Raw genomic sequence first — 22,187 nt, forward strand, 5'->3', positions numbered from 1 at the left:
ATGTATAAATTACAATTTAATATGATTGACCTCAGAATGTGACAAGCAATTCAATTATAAAAAGGAGAAAAAATTGAGTGAAATTACAAAAAATTAGCCTCTTGCAAGGGGCTTCCTTGTATGAATTTTGACCTGAAGCCAAGTAAATCCCGTTATATTATTAAAACGAAATTGACTCCATAGTTTAATGCCTTAGTTTCTTGAATACGATTATTTTAAGCACTCGAAAATTTATACCAGCAATTTTACCCATGGGGTGATTTCCTGAGAGCTGATAATATCACGAATTTCTCATAGAGCCCTTCAAAAATGGCTTGCTTTTTGGGCAGCCGATTCGGCCATCAAACCGGGTTTAAATGGAAGCTGATAATAACACAAAGCTCTGAGAAAAATTTTGAGATGAGTATAGGAACGGTTTGTAAATTACGAGGAGAGGCGGGCATTCTGTTCAGCATATCGATACATAAGTATTTTCATACGTAGAATTTAATTTTCACGTCAGGGAGTCGACATATTTTGATTTTTTCGATTTTATACGGAAAATTTATGGTTTTTCGTGATTGAAATTACTTACAATTGTTTCATGAAAAATGAATGCACCCAAAATGACTATAGCATTTTGACTTTCACATACGTGCACTCACTAAATTGATTGGTAAATTCAAAGAGTGGGTACATCGACCTGGTATATCAAGTTTCTGCGATTTTTTACGGCAAATCGGTAGATTTTCGGGATGTGGATTGCTTACTTTCAATTCATGAATGAATAAAGCATGGACATGGTTGAGCTTCTTTGCATGAAAAGACGTTTAAAATAACAAAATCAAGACATATTTAATACAATTGCATTTATATCGAGTCAATTTCTTTTCAATAATATAACGGGATTTATAATACCGGTGATTTGGGTATTTTAGCCCCAAAATACCTTTAAATCGACTTTATCTTTTAGGAGTTCGACAGAATTTTTCCTTTCTTCGCTTAAATTTTTCCGTAGCACTTTTCTTCAAGAATCTGATAAGATTTTGCTTGAGGCAGATCAAAAAACTTAAATTTGTTCGAATAGCTTTCTAGATTCACAATACACGGTCTCGTCAAGGTGCGTCGTTGACCTTGCAGTGTTGGATCGTGAATTCTCTTGTTGTGCTGCTTGCCTTTTTTGAAATCTCTGTAAATGAAACCTAAAGGGGTTGATATGTGCGAGTTAATGACGCGCCTTATCAACACATTGTGTTGGAGCTCACTGCTTGTTTTTAAGGTACCCTTATTAACAATTCATTCTTTTTTAAAATAATGTTCAATTGGTTTAAATTTTCAATATTTTTTTTCAATGATATATCAGTTTTTTTTCTTGCATTCACGTGTTTCACTGTCTTTTTTACTCAATCTATTTAACTCAGATGAATGAGATCAAAGGAACAGTGTATATTGCTATCGCATATAGGTATTTTTAATCATTGATTAAAAAAAATTTGAATGCATTTTGGGTTCTAAGAGACCATTTTCATCAAAGCACGAAAAAACTTAAGAATAATATCATTTAACCGAAGTAAGCTCATATATTTGCAGTATAACTAGGCCATGAGAACGGGCCCAACAAACATACGTATAAAATGTTATTACACCAAAATCGTTTAAATGGAATGATATAGGTGCTGTAGAAGTATAACAGCAACTGGAATTAAATAAAAAGGAACCATCTCCTTTGTGACATTGTTCTCGTCATGAATGTGTTCTCATTGGCCTCAAAGTCAGGTTGAGATTGATAAGTCCTTTCAGATTTAATTGGACGGTGAAATTCCCAAACCCCGATCTCGTTTGTAGTTTTTCAAAATTTCCGCTGCCTTTTTCTCAGGGAAGACACATCAATATTCTTCCTTGAAGTTTTCATGACATTCGCTTTGTGCAGAGGTGACAAATCACGGAAGTTCAAAATAATTGACTTTCAGTAGTTTTCCATTTAAAAATGAAGTAGGACAAGGAGTCTGAATCGTTGCACACGCGGTTTGTTTCACCATCGATATACGTTCAAATATTTGTATCTTTAAGTCCGTCGTAATTTGTTGGCGAGAGTACCAAATCACGTATTCCGGATTGCAGCGTTGCAAATATCTGTCACATTTTACTTTTCCGAAAAAAGCCTGATCATTGTTTTCGTACAGAGTTTTGTTTGATTTTTGCTTGTTAATTCAGCGATATTCTTTGAAAATTTCGTGAAAAATAATTTTTTGAAAAGTGCGTGGACTAGTATTCTATCAGAGAAATGAAGTAGGTATAGTTGGTAATTATCAAATATCACAATCGATATGAGAGATTTGGTAGTTTTCCTATCAAATTGGAGTACTGGACTAAATTTTGCGATTAGGAGCTACTATTTCTGGTTCTCCCGTAAAATGACTTATTTGCGTGGGAAAACAAGTGGCACGTACGCTGTTTCTAAATTGAGCCAGGAAACGTTGTTTCCTATCGCAAAATTTAGTTAAATTGGTCTTTTACATGTAAGTTGGAAAATGCGCAGGCACCTAGAAACCATCCTTAAATATATCTACATTTTGCTGTCGATTTCATGTCTAAACATTCCGTTTAGAGCATTTAGTCTCAGGCAGAAACCATTATAGACAATACTTTCTGCATGTAAACAGAAAGCACTCGCTAATAATTCGATATTCTTAAGAAGCCTATTCAGCCTTTACCTCAACTGGATATTAACGTAGGTATAAGGGTAGTTATTTCTTCTCTTTTTACAATGAAAATTAGAAGAAAGTGATAAATAATGACGCGTCGTCTAAGTGTCGCAGCGATATTAGCGTTCGTCCTGGCAGCGAGGGTCGGCAGGGCGGTCAAGATATCTTCGCAGTTTGACGCGCCTTCAATCCGGCGGACCTGCAACATGCTTACACCCGTGGTCAAATAGTTGTATGTCACGCCTGCCGTTAACGAACTTAAATATCGATGGTTCCACGCGAAAAGGAGCTGATTTTCCTCGATTGCAAGGTTGCAAACCACGGTTAATGCTTCACTTTCATTTATTTTTTTTGAATTATAGGCACAGATTCTATGAAAAAATTACAAAAATTTCAGGAACGATTTTAATTGAAATCACGGGAAATTTCGTCGCGATATTATATTTAGTCCTATTTTATTTTTTTTCTTTTTCCCGAAAAAAACCATGGTCCTAGATTTTATAACGTAGGTATTAGGGTAGTTATGTTTTCTCTTTTTACAATGAAAATTAGAAGACAGTCATAGATAATGACGCGTCGTCTAAGTGTCGCAGCGATATTAGCGTTCGTCCTGGCAGCGAGGGTCGGCAGGGCGGTCAAGATAGCTTCGCAGTTTGACGCGCCTTCAATCCGGCGGACCTGCAACATGCTTACACCCGTGGTCAAATAGTTGTATGTCACGCCTGCCGTTAACGAACTTAAATATCGATGGTTCCACGCGAAAAGGAGCTGATTTTCCTCGATTGCAAGGTTGCAAACCACGGTTAATGCTTCCCTTTCATTCAATATTTTTCAAAAGATACGCGCTAATTCTCTGAAAAATTTACAATAACTTCACGAACGATTTTAATTGAAATCACGGGAAATTTCGTCACAATATTAGAATTGGTCCAATTTTCCTTTTTTTCTTTTTACCAAAAAAAAAACCGCGGTCCAAGATTCTAAATCGTAGCTATTATGATAGTTATTTTTGTTTTTTTACGGTTAAAATTAGAAGAAAGTCATAAATAATGACGCGTCGTCTAAGTGTCGCAGAGATTTTAGCGTTTGTCCCGCCAGCGAGGATCGGCAGGGCGGTCAAGACATCGGGTGAAGTAAAGGCGAGGAAAATGTGTTCTTGTAGAACATTGTGCGTTTGTTAAGGCTAGATTAGGTGGAGTTAGTAGGTTAGTAAGGTAAGGTAAGGTCAGGTTAGCTTAAGTTAGATTAGATAAGAAAAGTATACTATTTCCTATTACGATGAAGAATGGAAGGACATTAAAAGTGAGGGAGGTCCCCGTGCTATTGGACTCTTTGCTCTAGCGAGGAGGTGAAAAGTTGAGCGATGAGCACGCGGAGTCCTAGATCTTGGTCCTTGGACGAGATGATCAGACAAGTGAATCAGTGAGTTCGAAAACACACCAACTTGGGTTTTTTTCGATTTTCGCTTTTTTGCGGTTTAGTAACACTTATGAATAGAAGCATCTGCTCTCAAAAGGAAATTTCGAAATTGCCATCGGAAGTGCTCGAAACAGCGACGGGAAAAGGGAAAAATCTAAGTATTTCATTGGAAATACCAATTTTTGGCCATTTCAAGGGAAACAGGTGATCACCCGATTTTGCGGTTTTCTTTTTCGGCTCAGTATACCTTGTACCAACAAGTTATAAAAATATTCAAGCGTTATTCAGGTCGAAAAATATACATTTTTCTGGGCAGACTATGAATCTGAAAGTCGGTGAAAACGAAAACACACCAACTCGGAAAGTTTTAAACGCTTAATTCTCTGTCATCAAACATGATGTATCGATTTCAACTTGGTGCTTTACTAAGTCTCTAAGTACTTGTCCTTTGGCACCGAAAAGGTTTTTGTTAAACTAACTTCTTCGCCCGCTGCGCAGTTTTAGGTGTTTCCTGAACAATTTCTTTTTTCCGAGTTGGTGTGTTTTCGAACTCACTGATTCAAGTATATTAAGGGTGAAAGGTGAGCCTAAAGTTCGATGTCTTGGACGAGATGCTGCATAATCGGAAACTATGTTCAATGATGCAGGTTTCGAGCCAACCCGTTATTTTACGAATATACAACCATAATGGAGATTGAAGCATGGACAAAATGGATGTTGCTGGTTGTCGCTGCAGGCGTTTGTTTTTGTGAAAATATTGAAGTTTCAACACCTAAGGGTAAAATCATCGGGTCTGACAGACTTAGGACAATATTTGGCGATCGTATCATTTACAGCTTCACTAACATCCCCTATGCTAAGCCTCCTGTTGGAATTATGAGGTTCCAGGTAAGTCCCAAGCTAAGATGAGCTTTATACTGCCGTCCACAGCAAAATCGTCGTAACTCCACTCAAAAATGTTCCCTTCTTTCCCGCACGTACTGCCCTATTACAAGAAAATTCAATTGCCCCAAGGTTTCATTTTTTAATTTTTAGTTCCTAATGGTGTGGCGAAGTTGTATTGAAAAATGAAGGCAGGGTCGGACTGGCTCGCATTTGAGGGGCGTAGACCCTTGGCTGGTTAAAGGGGCGTAATGTGAAATTTCCCAGGAGAACATTCCTTACGTGAAGGAATGCTCAGAGAATTTTGGCAAAGCAGCTCAAGTTTACGCTATTTTCAGGTTCAAATTTGATGAATCGTACAGAATAAAAATTGCAAAATTGAACGTATTGAAGTAACCGATAGACTTCTGAGATTAAAGAATAAATAAAAATTTCTAATTTTTCATACAGGATGATTTTTTTTTTATCTACATAAAAAATTATGCTTTCCTTCAAAATCCTCCAGGAACCGGAGGAACTGGACTCCTGGGACGACCCTATTAATGCAACCACAAAGGTCCCTTATTGCCCTCAACTTGTGAATGATAATGCCCCTTATCCGCAGGTCATGGGGACGGAAGACTGTCTTGCTCTCAATGTGTATACACCGAAGGTAGGTCATAGAATCACAGACTGAAGAATACGAGGAGGTAAGCAAATATTCTCAAGTTTGTCAGTTAATATTTATTATGACGATCAGCAACTAGGTTATTTACGTCGGAGACTAGGAATTTACCTTCCATTTTGTAAAGCATTTCTATATATATGCAGGTCAAATCGTCACTTTCCGGCCCAAAGTATCACAAGCGTCATGCGACTTTTAAAAGCTTCCGCCGACATTTCATTTTTTTTACAGAGAAATTGATCGACGAAGCTGTCCGAAAATTTCATTAAATTATCTTTGTGATGTCGATAAAATTCAGTGACATTTTCAAACAAATTCAACCAAACGATTTCTCTGTAAAAAAATAAAATGGCAGCGGCAATTTTTAAACGTCGCATGGCGCCTGTGATACTTTGGCCGAAAATGACGAAATATTTATACATTGGAATGCGAATTGGCTGGCTGAGCTCTCAAATTAGAAAGGAAGATGATAATCGAGCCACAAGCCAAAAAAAAAAAAAAAAAAAAAAAAAAATTGTATTCAATTGGATGATGAGCAAGCAATTAATTGACAAAGGCGAAATGACAAAAGAAAGAAACTTACAACACACCAGATGTTTCGATCCATCATTTTATAGTCATCATTTCTCGTTTAGTGTATGTAAGTTTCTTTTGTCATCTTTTCTCTGTCAATTGCTCGCTTGAGGTTAGCATCATGTAATTGAATACATCACAATTTGTTTTGTTTTAGTGTATTTTCCGAAGGAAAAATACACTATTGCATTCTCCCTCATGGTGGCGGGCCATCCTCAATTGATCCATTAACACCTTAGAGGAGAGATCAAAATATTGTACAGAATTTAAAAATTTAAAGTAGGGGTCACAAAAGGTAGTACAAAATTAAAAGTTAGGACAAGGAAAGAATACATTAAATTTGGAGATTAATTCGTTTAATAAACAAACAATCTGGCTCACCGTAACATCGATAAGAAGCTAAAATTTTACAAAAATTTCAATTATACGGCAGTAACAATTTAAACTAGCCCGTCTACGAATTACACATGAAAAAACACATGATAACACTTTTAAATCGCCTTTCGCCTTTATCATAGGAGGATATAAGATGTGCATAACCTCAAACTTGCTTGCTGATAACAGTCATCTTGACTGTTTATTAACGGCCGTAAGAACATCGTGTCAGCCTATTTTCACGCGACCAATGAAAAACTGGCACAGAAATGGCCGTACTCTGTCTATATAGGCACTCTAGTCATCGATTGCACGTAATCAGTCTGTTTCTGCTAGGTTAACAAATCGGCAAAACTTCCAGTGATGATCTTCTTTCATGGCGGAAATTTCGATGCAGGGAGTAGCGCCACTTATGGGCCAGAGCTAATGCTGGATAAAGACATCTGCTTGGTAACCGTGAATTATAGATTGGGTGTTCTAGGTATGCTTTTCCCGCCATTCTGTGAACTTTGCACTTGGAAACTTTGTAACAAAATTTTCTAGACTTTCAGAGAGGCATAAATACTCCGAAACACAAAAGACCTTGTCCATTTGACCAAAGGTTTGCGGAACTCTCAGCTGCGCAATAAGCATCCTTTTGCGCCCCTTTTGGGCGCAGACGAAATGAGTTTCAACTTACATGTAGCTTTAACTTATTCCGCCAAAGTTCCGGGAGCTCTGCGCATGCATGTGAGTTGTTGATATTCAAAGCTCATAGATATATTTTAATGAGATTCATTAACTAATTGATTTAAAGCTTACTGTACTTCTAATGTCGTCGCTGAAACCCACCATGGTTTCATGGTAACTACTTATGTATCGAGGAAGCCGGGTGTACTACACTTTTTTGGTGGCAAATAAAGCTCTAAGGGCTCCCCCAGGCATTATTTTTGGAAAAAGTAATCTGATACTTCTGCATGGACAATTTTGGAGTCATTTAAAAAAAAAATTAGACACACATCACTTATCAAGTTCTTCCTACTTCAGACTTTTACCTAAGTTTTTCATTGGAATATTGAAGTTTGCTTTCTAGGTCTTCTCGAATCAATTTATGAATAATAATATGGAGAGTTCGGCTTGCTGGTAGTTTATAGAAACAATTGTTAATACAGTCTGAAGACAATGGATCCCCATCAAGCTTTCATTCTGCCTTGCTAAGGAAGAACGCCATATGAACATTCGAGAGTTGCCAAATTTCCCTTGATGAAACTTGTATCTTTGACTTCATTCATGCATAGCTCTCTTGGATTTTTCCAGATATTTTAGATTGAATTGCGTACAAAATTGTCTAAAAATTTTGGGAGAAAATATTCACAATTTTTCCAGTAAATTCGGTTTTTATCGAAGGAAACTTGGCAACGCTTGAAAGCTCCCACGGCGTTCTTTCTTAGCACGGCAGTATTTATTCCTCTGTTTTTCAACAGGCTTTCTTACCACTTGCGATGAATTTATCCCTGCGAACATTGGTTTGAAAGATCAGTCATTGGCTATTAGATGGGTCCATGATAATATTGAATACTTTGGTGGGAATCCTGATCTGATCACCGTAATGGGAGAGAGCGCAGGGGCTGCATCAACTCATTTGCATCTCTTGTCACCACTCAGCAAAGGTGAGTTTGGACACCCAAATAAGTAACAGTAAAAGCAAAGACGAATTAGCCAATATGCCAGGATTCTGGAACACAGAGAAATGAATGGCGGGCAGTAAGCCTGCATCTCCCCCTTCTAAATTTATAGGATGGATAAATGTTTTGTCGTTTGTCGTGTTATCAAATTGTGTTTTGAAATAATCCTCTCTTATTATAATTTTTGTGAGCAACTTCACCGAAATCTATGTAATAAAATGACGTATAAAATGTCATATTATTTCATGGATTTCATTTTATATTTTAAAATATTATTTCTTATAGTTTTTAAATGCAATTGTCTACGGGAAAATGTGCATAATAATTCAATATTGAGTTATGCCGCCGTGCTGAGGGAAAACATCGTATAAGCCTTCGGATGTTGCCGAATTTCCTTCAACAAATCACGAATTTTCGGGAAAATTATTGAACAATTTTCCTCCAATTTTTCTCTAAGAATTCTTTTCGTAATTTTATCAAAAAATTCTTAAAATTTCAAAAAAAATACTTAAAACTCTCTTAGAAATTAATATTCTCTGAGAGGAAATTTGGGAAAATTCTAATGCCCATACAACGTTTTTCCTTAGCACTTCAGCATTGAAATCAAATCTAAGACTGCACGGGTGTAATTTTTAAGGAACTTTACAAGGTTCCTTAAAACTGTGCAGATGTGTTCCTACTGTGCAGATTTACAAATCTGCACAGTAGAAAAAGTGCCTCCATATCGACGGTGTAGGTCGGAAATTACATAACTCGTTTGCGGTGTCTGAAAATCTCCGCCTCTATATTATTTTTTTGAAGGAGAACAAATTGACATCATTCCTAGAAGTTTTTGCAAAATTTTTTTCGCACAGAGCAGAAAAAGCATGGCAGTTTTAAACAATTGCCATTGAGTATAGTTTTCCGTTTAAAAAATAAAGCACAATAGGAAGTTTACGACGCGACGTCTCAACCCGAGTTATGTGATTGCCGACTTACACCGTCGATATGTACTTATCTGTATTTTATGCGTCTAAATATTTGCTCTACACTGAAAAAAAAGTAGCTTGGATCAAGCATGATAATTCTTGAATTTGCCTCCAAGAACTTTCTTTATCTTGCTTTAAGCTGACTTTTCCTTGATTCAAGAAAAATAATGCTTGGGTTAAGCAAAAAAGTAGCTTATATTAACCAGCAAAATTATTGATTTAAGAAGAAATACTTCTTGGGGGCAAATTTAAGATTATTTTTTTCCAGTGTACGAAGTTGAGAAAAATACATAAAACTAATGATGCTCTGAAGTAAATAATCCTTATAAGCTTAGGCACTGAAGAAATGATTTTCCTTTCTGATCTAGATTATATTCAACGGGGCATTATAATGAGCGGAACCGTGGATTGTCCCTGGGGATTTATGACCCGCCGGCTCGCCGTGTACAGGACGAAGGCATTGGCTGTGCTGTGCGGTTGTCCCCCTAATCCCTCATCGGAGCTCCGGGAGTGTCTGCAAACTGTCCCGCTTCAGCAAATCCTGGATGCAGCTCGGAAGTTTCATGTAAGGAGATATCGTTCTGATATCGTACTGATACGATGTTGGTATCATTCTGACATGGTGCTGATATAATGTTGATATCATTCTGATATGGTGCTGATATGATTTTGATATCGTAGAGAATCGGCCAATTCACGTTTTGATATCATGCTGATCAACTATACCAGGGATAGCTTACGACCGATGGACCACTAAATAAGGTACGAAGTCAGAACATCACACACCCATATACAAGTCACAGTCTCAATCAGAATTTCACGTAAAACACGATTTTCGTATGGAAAATTACTGAAATCATTTCCTAAGTAAGATACTAACGTTTTTATTTAACAATGGTTATTTGGATTGCCTGGTCACGAGAAACGCAATATTCTACGCGAGTTCAATCGTGTGCTACAACGGTTTCGGCAGGCTTCTCAATCAAGCAATGTTCATTTTCCACCCTGTGTTGCTCAAACTATAAACAACTTGCTATAGCTGAGCCAAAACATCAAGATCGAGATTGCCAGATTTTCAAATCGCAGAGACTGGCATGGCCGGATTTACCTACTTGCCGCCCACGGGCCGCCTGTATTTTTCCGCCCTCTTCTCATTCATTCTGAAACATCAATAAAAACCATCAAGTGAACGTGCCGGAGGGAGAAGGGTGCATAAGATACGATCACTCGTGTTGGACACATTTTTTGCGTAAGCCCTGTCAACACTACTATCAAAAGTTCACGGAACTTCGCGCGAAAGTTCAGTTCCGTAAGCCTATCTCTGTGTGGACAAGGTCTTTCATTTGTAAGAAATGAACTAAAAAATTAAGAGAGAACAAACATAAATGTGGTTTAATAATTTTAACTTTCTGCCGCTGTGCCGCTCTGACCACACTGCGTTTGGCACAATGCGTGAAGTATTCATGTAGTCTTGTAGGCACTGTGCGTTTCACGCCACGCCGACCGCTGTTGACCGCACTGTGTTTGACGCATAGCGTGAAGTGTTCGTGGAGTCTTGTAGGCGCTAATATGTGTTACATGCCGACCGCCGCGTCAAGGGCTTTTCATCTCAAGTCCTCGTCATCATTTCTCTCTGCGCCGCGCCGCTCCAGGCCAAATTACGTGTTTGGTTTCTCTCTTAACTCAACTAATTAAAGGCGGTGCGCAGTCTTTTGTATCACCGAATTACGACAAAATTAGAAATTAATGAACTCTCAGGAAATGAGAGATTTTGTTACCTTTTCTTGTTTGTAATTTTATTCTGAATCCGATTTTTTTGTACCTGCATTTAAAAAAATTTCAAAATTTGCCGCCCCCTGATTTTGCCGTCATGGGCCGCGGCTCATGTGGCAACCCCCTTAATCCGACCCTGGAGACTGGCACGGTAACATTTGGTGCGCGCATAGACTCACGTAGACTATTGCGTTTTCATGAGCAGGAGGTTTGAATTATTCACGCGTCAATTAACAAGAAATATCTTGGTTAGGAGTTAATTTCAGTAATTTTCGTGAAGCGAATCGTGTTTTACGTAAAATTTTGGTTACGTATCATGATCAGAATGCTTGACTTCGTACCCTGTCTGGTGGTCCACTCTGAAAAAAGTTCAGCGACAAACTTCGTTCAAGGAAACCTGCGATGAAATACCGAGGTACGCAAAAATATTCAAAAGTATTTTCCAAAATTCTAAATTTCTCCACTGAAGTAACTGCTCGTGCTTGATAGATGCTAGTGTAGCATCTGCAAAATTGAAGGCGTGATGGCGTGAAGCGTGAACTCGCAAAATTCTCCTCTATACTCCCGATGAGGTATCGCTCACAATCAGGTTCAGGCGGATTGTTAGAAAACTAGGCCCGATTGCGTCTACATCTTCGGCTGTGTTGCTCACGCAGTCCTTGAAGCACCGCTAAAAGTAAAACAATTGAAAACAAACACAATATGGAAATAGAGCAAGGAGAAGGGCGCGGTTGACTACGGCGCAGAGATACAACTATTCGTGCTTGATGGATGTCCGTGTTGCATCTGCAAAATCGAAGGCGCGATGGCGCGAGGCGTGAACTCGCTAAGTTCCGTTTTATATCCTTTTGCAGCCTTTCCCCAAATTAAGTTGTTATTTTATTCTGAAATGAATATACTCTTCTTTTCTTCCCATTTATTTTTCATCTTCTCTGTTTTCCTTCAATTCTCTTCCTATTTTTGCTTTTCTTCCTCCTCTTCTTGTTTGTTTCCTCTCCTCTTTTTCAATTCCCCCCCGCCTGTCTTTTGTCTTCTCGGCGTTCCCATTTTGTCAGCGCCCGGGGAAATGCTCCCATTACTCATGAGATGCCACAGCCCTGAATATAAAAATAACCTACGCGTGACAATAATGTTAGCTACCTTATATGAATTACATTTCATAATAAGGAACCACTATCTCTGGCTCTTCCATAAAAGCACCTCTTTGCATAGGTAAATCAATGGCGTATATTTTGTTCCTAATTTGAGCCAGAAATAGTGGTTCCTTATTGCAAAATGTAGTACATACAGCAAACGTTAAACATAACTTAGGAAGAATATTCTCCTCCGTACAATTTCTCATAAATCTGGCGTTTATTGGTTTCTGTATAGGAGTGGATCCTTGTGCCGCCGATCGTTTATAGGCCGACTATTGAAAAAAACGGCACAAAAAATTTCCTTCCGGCGGACCCTCGAACTTTGGAATCGAAAATTCCTGTCTTGTTGGGCATGACCTCTGGTGAAGGAGGGCTATTTGCTCCGAGTAAGTAACCAAAAACTAGCGGTTTTTTGACTGAAAATGTTGAAGTCTCAGAATTGACCAACGATTTATACGTACAAAAAGGCTATCAAACTGATGGCTAAAGTGCGAAAATATGTATCTCCGTTTATGATGTTGCAAACGTCCTGAGATACTTTATTTTTTCTTTGGGAAACTATTCTGCGGAATTACTTTAAAACTTCTCTGATTTTTCTTTTCTGTCAGCAGCATATTCTGAATACATTCTAAACTTTATAGTTATCTTGTTTTTCTTCAAAATTCCTCGAAATGATAAAATAGGAGCGAACATTTTGAAACACTGCGATGGAGATGCGTTGTTTCCCTCTTTGGACATTGATATGGACGTATTTCTATCAAACGGAACTATGTGCATTATGACGTGAGCCCTGTCATGCACATATTCTTATGGGTCTCAGAGCTCATGTCTTAATGCACATAGTTCCGTTTGATAGAAATACGTCCATATGTAAGTAAGGAGCGTTCATATGTTAAAGTGTTGGGTGCAGACAGAGAGCACTTTTGCTGCCTTGCTGTGTTTTAGAACCTCCTTTTCTGAATTAATTTTTTTTTGGAAAGAGAGGGGGGAAGGGGAGGGAGGGATGAGAGCACTTCAAAGGAGAATTTTCCGAAATTTTCTGTGCAGGGAGAAATTATAAAGAATATTCAGTAGAAGTTTCAATGAACAAATTGATTACATTTGCTTTGATCATTATATGTAGATGAAACGTCAACATGAGCGTTTCAATATAGAGTTGTCAAAAATTAGCAAGTCTGCCGAAGAGGTAAAAGAACTAAATTTGTATCATCAATATGTTTTTAATTATAAAAATAATGAAACATCTGGAAATTATTTTTAGAAATTGACTCCTCACTCCAATAAATAACTTTTAGATGATCATAACGGCTCATGGTGGATCGAGTCAATCAGAGAGGTCGGACATGAAATTTTTGACTCAAACTGCATATTTTGATGTTTAATTCGTCACATTTTAAATTTTGAGGGGTGCTCATAGTAGAAAAGTTCACGAGGAAACCAATGGAATCACTTTTAAAATCTCAAAGTTTTGTATGAATGGTGTTATGAGCTTTTAAAGTTTCTAAATTTTATCCGACTTCCCCCATTGACTCGATCCTTCAGGCGGCTCCTTAATGATTATGAGTTCCTTTAAAATGAATTTTCTTTCAAGTATATTTAGCTTTGTCATCTTTATAAACGTTTCAGAAATACTCAATGCTGGACCGGAGTATGAAAACGATCTGAAAACCATACCATACTATATCCTGCCGAGGCTTCTTCTGTTGCGGGAGGATTTCCCGAAGGACAAAGTTCGTGCGGTCACCGATGAGATTATGGAACATCACTTCGGCCAAAAAACTATCGATTACAACCAGATAGGCGGAATAGTCGAAGTATGTAGAAGTACTGTAATTTTGATAAGATGGCTCCCAGTATAATGAAGTTTCTATTGATTTTTACGCCTGTAATTATTATGAATTACGTTCATCTTGCTTTACCTGAATCGAACTTTGTTTCTAAAAAGTTTAGCACTAAAAGTTTTGCTCTGACTTATGTTGCTTGTTTCTTTTGTACGGAGCGAAGAAAAATCGGTTCATGTCGGGCACCAAAATTCAGTTCCCACGACCGATAACATCGGTTATTTGATCCGGAAAATTGTGGTTTCCAATATGAGCAGGAAGACTAGTCCTTGGAATCTTTTTTCTCTGTGTGTAACAGATCCTCTTGGAATTGCCGTATGTTTACATTTTTAGCGCTATTACAGAAGGAGCTGTACCCATTTTTAAATTTTCACGTAAAAAAATTTCTCGCTGATTCCAGCCATGAATAATCACGTACATAAAATTTGTTTCGAAGCTCGTTGATCGATCAAAGATTCAAACGTTAAAAGTCCATACTATCAGATACGTACGAATGATTTGGAGGACACTTTGCAAAATTTGGCACCCTTGGCCCATCTATGCAATCGCATTTACCTTACATTTCACTTTATCTGGAAATAAGTTTAAATAATTAAAAACTTAGATAACATGTTTCTTTTGTGTATAGAGCTAATCTCTAGGTAGTTTTAGAGAATTTTCGAAAAGTTCCGAACAAGGCCGCACTTTTAGGACGTTTTATGTCCCAAGTAGCATTTTTCAACGGAAAAATCGCGATTTTATCGCCGATAAAGTCGCGATTATCCTCGATTTTATCGGCGATAAAATCGCTAGGATCATCAACATTTGAGCGATTATCCTCGATCTTTTCGCGATTTTATTGCGATTTTATCGGCCCGAAAAAATTGCGATTTTATCGCGATAAGATCGAGGATGATCGCTCAGATGTTGATGATCCTAGCGATTGATAAAATCGCCAAAAAAAAGGGGTTAAAGTTGTCAGCCGATTGCCGTTAGGTTCAGCCGTCAGGTCCTTTGACGAAGACGAGCGTAAAATCCCCGGAGCCTCCGCGGGGATTCGAACCCCAATCGCTACGGTGGAAGGCCAGCACATTGTCACTATGCTATGACCGCTATATGACTTGCGTGTGCGAATTGAAGCCTCTTATACATGGATCGGCGCTTCGCAACCTCACAACTTATGTCTTTGCGTTGACTGACACCGATTTTTCATTGGTTTTTTTTTTTTTTTTTTTTTTTTTTTTTTCCCTCCTCTGTATTTTATTTCATACCTTGAAATACGGTTGGTAAAATAAGGTTCTATTGGTAATCTCATCATTCTGTCTCTGTAAAATTACCAATAATAGTGAGATGGCAAAGTTACCGATGGACCTTGGGAAAAACGCCAATAGTTTTTATCGACTGTGGTAGAATTACCGAGATAAAATGGTAAAGTTACCGGGGATTGATTACCAATAAAAGTGGTATTCTTACCTGAAAAAATCAGTAAAAATACCGGTTTTCAGGTAAGCTTACCAGTCTGTCTTTGTAACATTATACTAATAATTGATAAAAAAAAATGAGATGGTTAAGTTACCAACGGATCTCGGTAAAAACGGCGGCGGCGGAATAGAAACATCTTTCATATGCGTCATTCATGCGTTAATGAAAAATTGCAATTTATTGCAATTTTATCTCTATAAAATCGCGTTCGATAATATCGCGATTTTGTTGCAATTTATCGCGATTTTTCTCCCGATAATATTGCAATAAATCGCGACGTCGATAAAATCGCGATACATTCTCCAATTAAATCGCAATTTATCGCGATCACTGCTACTTGGGGTCGCTGAGAATTCCATTTAATGCACCGTGGAACGACCGTAGCACAGTCAAATATCATTTCTCCGGCATGATATTGGGCTTATTTTAAAAATTTAGAAGTCTAGTTTTGGAAAAAAATAAGTCCGTACCTTCAACTGCAATGCCCGAAGCTAGGTACAGGGGTAAAATTCTCGAAAAAAACCTGAAAAATGAGGGTGAACGACTAAAATTCCTCGTCATTTCCTCGAGTTAAGTACACCATATTAGTACCTGAGAAAATATGGAAAGGCTTTGTTCGTAACTTACATCTGTAGTATGATATATACTTTCACAATCACTATGTAAATTAAATATGAGTTACTCGTAATAAAGTAACTTTGAAGTGTCACAATCAAGATGCAGAGTTTATTGCTGTGCGTTTAAAATATTCCCTATTTTGACATGCCCCGAAATTGTTTTATTGTTTTATATAACCCCACTCTCTAACTTTTTCAGCTGTTTACGGACAGGTGGTTTCTGCACGGAACCATCGCGACTGCTGAAAATTACAAGGGAGATGCGTACCTTTATTACTATGATTATCTACATACCGACTTTCGCAAGACTCCAGTTGCAAAAAACAGGGTCGAAGGTTAGAGGATTCTTTAATAAAACAATGTAATTGTCCTTGGAAAAAATACTCTTTTCCCACAAAAACTTAAAATTGAGTTATTGGTACTATAGTAAAGAGGAGTGTCTTATGATCCTTCAAGACCAAAATGTCCCACATTTTAAAATGAAAGAATGTACAACATCGCCAAACCAAATCGGTCGTCTACTGTTTGCAGTTAAAAAAAGGAAATTTTGAGAGGAGGCTTCATAATTATAATCTACCATGTTCGGGACACGAAATCTTCAGGTTACAGGGTTTAACCATCTATCGGCAAAGAAAAAAAAAAGAAAAAGAGAAAAAGAAGAATAAAAAAAATTAAACTGCTCACAACTTATTCTCTATCAAGGTTTTAAAATAGTGTTGGGTCCACACTGTTTTGAGGTGAAAGCAAGGACTCCAATGCATTTGAATGAGCTGAACATACTCTCCCTCTCAGTCTTGTTATGTGTGTATGTATGAGCCGCTTTTACGGCGCGCTAGGGCGCTCTGCGACGCCTATTCTCCACAGGAATCTGTCATGGTAGAGATCCTCCGGAAGGTGGCATCTCTCCATCTCTTCATGGATGCCCTCTACCCACCGTTTGGCTGGACGCCCTCTCCGTCGCCTACCTGGGGGGACCCACTCCAACACCTTCTTCGGCAACCTGGTATCAGCCATTCTCTGCACATGCCCATACCATACCAATTGCTTGGTCATGATATCGTGCACAATCGTCCCCTCAACGCCCATTATCTCTCGGACACGTTCATTCCTGACACGTTCTCTCCTCGAGATTCCAGCCGATCTTCGCCAGAAATCCATCTCGGTCGCCTTGAGCATTTCTTGGGTCCGCTTCTTCAACTGCCACACTTCACTGCCATAGGTGATAATAGGCTTGACAACCGAGTTATAAATCCTCTTCTTGTTGTCTTTGGAAATCCTTTGGTCCCAAAGGATCCCATTAAGCATGGCGATGGCTTTCCTTCCTAGAAGATTACGGTCCCGAATGGCCTGATCCAGCTTCCCATCCGAAGTCAGGTTCACCCCCAGGTACTTGTATTGTTCGCAACTTTCTATATGTTGACCATCCTCCAGGACTATGCTTTGCTGAGCACCTCCGACTGACATCTTTTTTGTCTTACGGACACTAACCTCGAGGCCCCATTTGCGGTACTCCTCCACCAACTTCCGGGTCATATACTCCGCGTCATCGTGATCTTGACTTATGACTACCTGGTCGTCAGCAAAGCATAGCGTGAACAGTGTTTCTTGGTCATTTAGAGGGACGCCCATGCCGGCACACTTTCTTTTCCATTCCTTCAGAACGTGCTCTAGATATATCTTAAACAGCGTCGGTGACAGACAACATCCCTGCTTAAGCCCCTTGGTGACAAAAAAACCGTCTGAAAGCCTTCCTTGGCACTTAATTCTAGCAAAAGCCCCCCGATAAAACTGCTTGACTGCCCCAATAAGTCCTTTACTAAAACCCGTTTCTTCTAGGACTTCCCAGAGTTTCACAAGAGGAATACTATCATAAGCCTTTTCAATATCCAAAAACACTAAATGAAGCTCCTGGCCAACAATTCTCTTCTTTTCGGTTAACTGGGTAACACAGAACAGATGATCAGCGGTAGACCGACCAGCCCTAAAACCTGCTTGCTCCTCCGCCTCGAACGGGGTCCACTCCTCTTCGATCTTCGCTTTCAACACTTTTCCATAAATTTTACTTATCGTTCCTGTCACCGCTAACCCTCTGTAGTTCCCACAGTCATCCTTCCTTCCTTTTTTATGCGACGCTGTTATCCAGGCCTCTTTCCATTCTTTCGGGATGTCATCACCGTCAATGCATTTCTGCAGCAAATCCCTGAGATGGTTAACCAACTTGCCAGTCCCACATTTAATTAACTCGGCTGGAATGTTTCCTGGCCCAGGAGCTCTTCCATTCATCAATTCCCTGATTGCTTTGACCACCTCCTCAACTCGAATTTCCATTGAGTGATCCTCGACTATATTTTCAGCATTCCCCGTTTGAAACTCTGGTCGTCCTTCCGTCAATAATTTATTAAAATGTTCGTCAAGCTGTGAGATTGTTATCGGAGATATAATGTCCCGTTTCATGTCCCTTCTTAGGCCTTTGATCAGCTTCCAGCTCTCAGCACTCTTCCTTCCCCCCAGGTATGTGTCAATCCTTGAGCAGTTGGTCTCCCAAGACTCGTTTTTCTTCCTGGTGATTAAAAGACGAACCCTCGCCTGGGCTTTCCTGTACGCGCCGCGGGTGTCTGCAGTCCTAGAAGCCAGATAGTCATGGTACTTCCTACGCTTTTCTTCAATTACCTCCTCTACCTCTTTGTCCCACCAGTAGGGTTTCTGTACATCCTTGCTCTCATTACACATACCCAGGGCTTCCTTCGCAGCTGAATGTATGCAACTTTTGATGAACTGGTACAACTCTTCTGCAGTATCGAAAGTTTCTACTCCCAGTTTCTCATCCAGCCGCTTCCTGTAGAGCGCTTTCACGCTTTCATGCTGTAAGCTATCGATGTTGTAGTGCACTTGTTCGATCTTCGTTCCTTGTGGCTGGCACTTCTGATGTTGCAAGGTATTCCTCTGCAGCCCATACTTAACCGGAAATGCAATCTCCGCCTTGAGAAAGTGGTGATCACTACCACAGGAGAACCCCCGGCAAACTCTTACTTGTTGAACCTTCATGGTACTCGTTTGCCTGGTGACCGCGTAGTCGATGATTGACTTCAGCCCCCGAGTTTGCTGAACCCACGTGTACTTATGGATATCTCGATGTTGGTAGAATCCGTTCAGTATTTTCAACTCGTTTTGTTCACACATATCAATGATGCGTGCACCGTTGTCATTCATCGCCTCTTCACCGAAAGGTCCAACAACTTTAGAACCATTCCTTCGTCCGGTTCTACCATTCAAATCTCCCATGATAATGACCTCCCTTGTCCTTCCAACCCTCAGAACCTCGTCGTTGAGTTGCTCAAAGAACTGATCCTTTAGATTGACGGGAGCATCATCATTCACACCATATACTCCTAACAGGGCCACCTTGTGACCATGCAGTGTAAGATGCATTCTGATGATCCGCTGGTCTACTGCTTCCCAAGTAGTTATAGACGGACGCAAACTTTTCCGGATAAGTATGGCGACTCCTTGCTGTGCGCGTTGATCTTTACTGACACCACTATAGAACAGATCATAACATCCCAAGTTTTCTGATCCTGTGCCTTTCTTTTTCGTTTCTGTTAACACGGCGACATCTACATTATACTTTTTTACCTCCGATACAACCTCTGTCAATTTATTAGAAATGCCCTGTACATTCCAAGTCCCAAAAACCATTGTCCTTTTCCGTAGTTTGTGTCGCAAAATCCGTTTTTTTCCATTATCACCGAGGCTATCTTTATTAGGCTTTTTAACATTAAGTTTTTTCCGGGTATCGGGGAGTTAGCCCGATGCCCCAACCCCCAACCTGGAGGACCAGGGTTTGATTTTGGAGTACCGTCTCCTAGACAGGCTGCTTTCACCACAGCTATGAGCCCTGTCTCCCCCTCTGCCCCGCTGGTCCTATTATACTGATAAAAATATTTGTGTTCTTGTATTACATTCCTTGATGTTGGAAGTGTAACACAAATCAATCCAAATTTTGTGTTGATTTTAGTACAGTTTGTGGTGAATTTTGCGCAGAAAACAACGGAGAGACTAGGAAACCCCAAAGTCAACCGAAGGCTTGGGTTATTTTGTGCTGTATTTATTTTATTAACCCACTTTTTGTATTGAGTTTTCTCTCTGTGTAGTGCTCAAATTTTTTATTCTAATTGAAATTTTTCAAATTACTGGGCCCTACTTTTACCGCAAAATAGTGTCGACATGCCAATATTTTACCGCCTTGTTACAGGCAGTTCTGGCCTTATTCCTAATGGTTTTTTCCTTTGCTGATTCTTAAAGGTTTCTCATCGAAATTTTAAAATTAAATTTTCCTTTCCACTTGGACAAAAATTTTTCTACATTTTTCATTAAAGAACATTGCATTGCATTTATTTGAATTAAACTGAATTTTCTTTATGGAGATTACAGAAACTGACACTACCGGCAGTTACGAGGCATGAACAATCGATTAGCGATATTTCCGCATTTGAAGCTATAGTAAAAGAATAGACTATTAAGGTGTACTCTGCGAACACCCTGTTTATCGATCCTTTCCCATAGGTTTAAATAGCATATCAATTGATATATCACAAAGCACGCCACGCTACTGACTGACACCTCATATCAAAAATTAACTTGATTTCCTACAGGAACTGTGAGTCACGCTGATGACTTACTCGATTTCATCCCAATCCTTAAAAACCGAACTTGGACTGACGAGGAAATCGCTGTTTCAAAAAGGAATATTGATCTCTGGACCTATTTTGCCATTCACGGGTAAGTGAACATCATACTTGATCTTTACTTTATTTGAGGGTTTTGAAGAACAGAGCGCATAAGTGCAGTTTTTGAAAAAAATGAGTTATTAATGATTTCAAGTAAGAATAGTCTTAATGCATACATACATAAAATTCAGTCTTACAACATTGAGATGTCGGATTTTTTTCTCATATCATTTTGCTTTTATTTTTTTGTATGTAGTGCAACATTATCTTAACATCTTTGAGGGATGTATTACAAAAGTTTCACCGTCGAGGGTTACTTCGGATTTGTAAAAATGGTTGTGTTCATGGTGTGTTATGTTTAAGATCTTCTCAAATAAACGACCTGAGCAGCTATAGTATATAACGTTACCCCTCGGGAGCTTCTTTAAAAGAAGGGGCTGCTTATAGTGAACAAGAATGCAACCGAATAGTTAAGAATACCGCAAGCGTTATGCTTTAAAATTCATGTTCATTATTCTTTTTTGCACTAAAATTTCTACTCTCCTTATTTAGGAAACCAAATCGGACAGCCTTTCCAGAGTGGGACACGGCTGATACAAAAAAGTATCTACACATTACGGGAGATGGACTGACGGTCGAGGAAGATCTTTTGCCAGAGAGAGTAAACTTTTGGCGGTCCTTGTACAGCAACGAATCGTCATCGCAACGGGAATCATGAATCAACCAATGAAATCTGATGGGCAACAAAGAACTAGATATCATGAATTCGTTTGAAAAATCGCAGTGGACCTTTTAGGCACCTTATAGCTACGTCATCTGAATAAATGCATCTTGAGCATTTTTTTTCCTTCAATTTTTTCCTATTTTAACCCTTACTGGAAAGAAAAAAACACATTAGATCCAGAGTCCGGACTCTTAAAACATCGACAAGAAAAAGTATGCAATCAAAATCTAGCTTAAATCAAGAACTAAGCCCTTTAATTTAAGCGGATTTCGTTTTGATTCAAGCAAAAATCCGATTGAATCAAGAGTATTTTTTCTTGTCAATGTTTTCAAGAGTTATGGACTCTAGATCCAATGTGATAATTTTTCAGTGCTCTATGCCATGAATTAATTTTTGATCTCAGATTCTGGGGGGCACTTATCTATTTTGTATCTTGAATGAAAAACATGGGGTACAGTGTTCGAAACTCACAGAGCACCAACGCGCCGAATGCACCTCAGAAATCGGTCATGGCGCCTGAAAAATGAAGGCTCTGAGCCAACATGGCGCCTAAAAAATTACCCACTTTCCCCCTAAAAAACCCTAATTTTTCTGTGAGGTGATTTTTCGAAATTTCCTCCAAGTTACATAGCTACTAGTTCTGTGGCTGAAACATCTTGCGTCTAACTTTTCACTAAAT

At 38.9% G+C, this 22,187-nt stretch overlaps 1 protein-coding gene across 1 annotated transcript; it reads left to right on the top strand.

Annotated features, from left to right (window-relative positions):
* The first annotated feature begins 1,251 nt into the window (after positions 1-1,251).
* Positions 1,252-21,546, top strand: LOC109033913 (juvenile hormone esterase). The gene is made up of 11 exons (XM_019046766.2): positions 1,252-1,258; positions 4,751-4,991; positions 5,491-5,637; positions 6,934-7,078; positions 8,061-8,246; positions 9,598-9,794; positions 12,374-12,524; positions 13,765-13,952; positions 16,257-16,392; positions 20,710-20,836; positions 21,337-21,546. The coding sequence occupies exons 2-11, from the start codon at positions 4,791-4,793 to the stop codon at positions 21,500-21,502; spliced, it is 1,644 nt and encodes a 547-aa protein (XP_018902311.2). The 5' UTR covers positions 1,252-1,258; positions 4,751-4,790; the 3' UTR covers positions 21,503-21,546.
* Positions 21,547-22,187: the final 641 nt, after the last annotated feature.

This window comes from Bemisia tabaci, chromosome 8, assembly GCF_918797505.1.
Source record: "Bemisia tabaci chromosome 8, PGI_BMITA_v3".
Lineage (NCBI taxonomy): Eukaryota > Metazoa > Arthropoda > Insecta > Hemiptera > Aleyrodidae > Bemisia > Bemisia tabaci.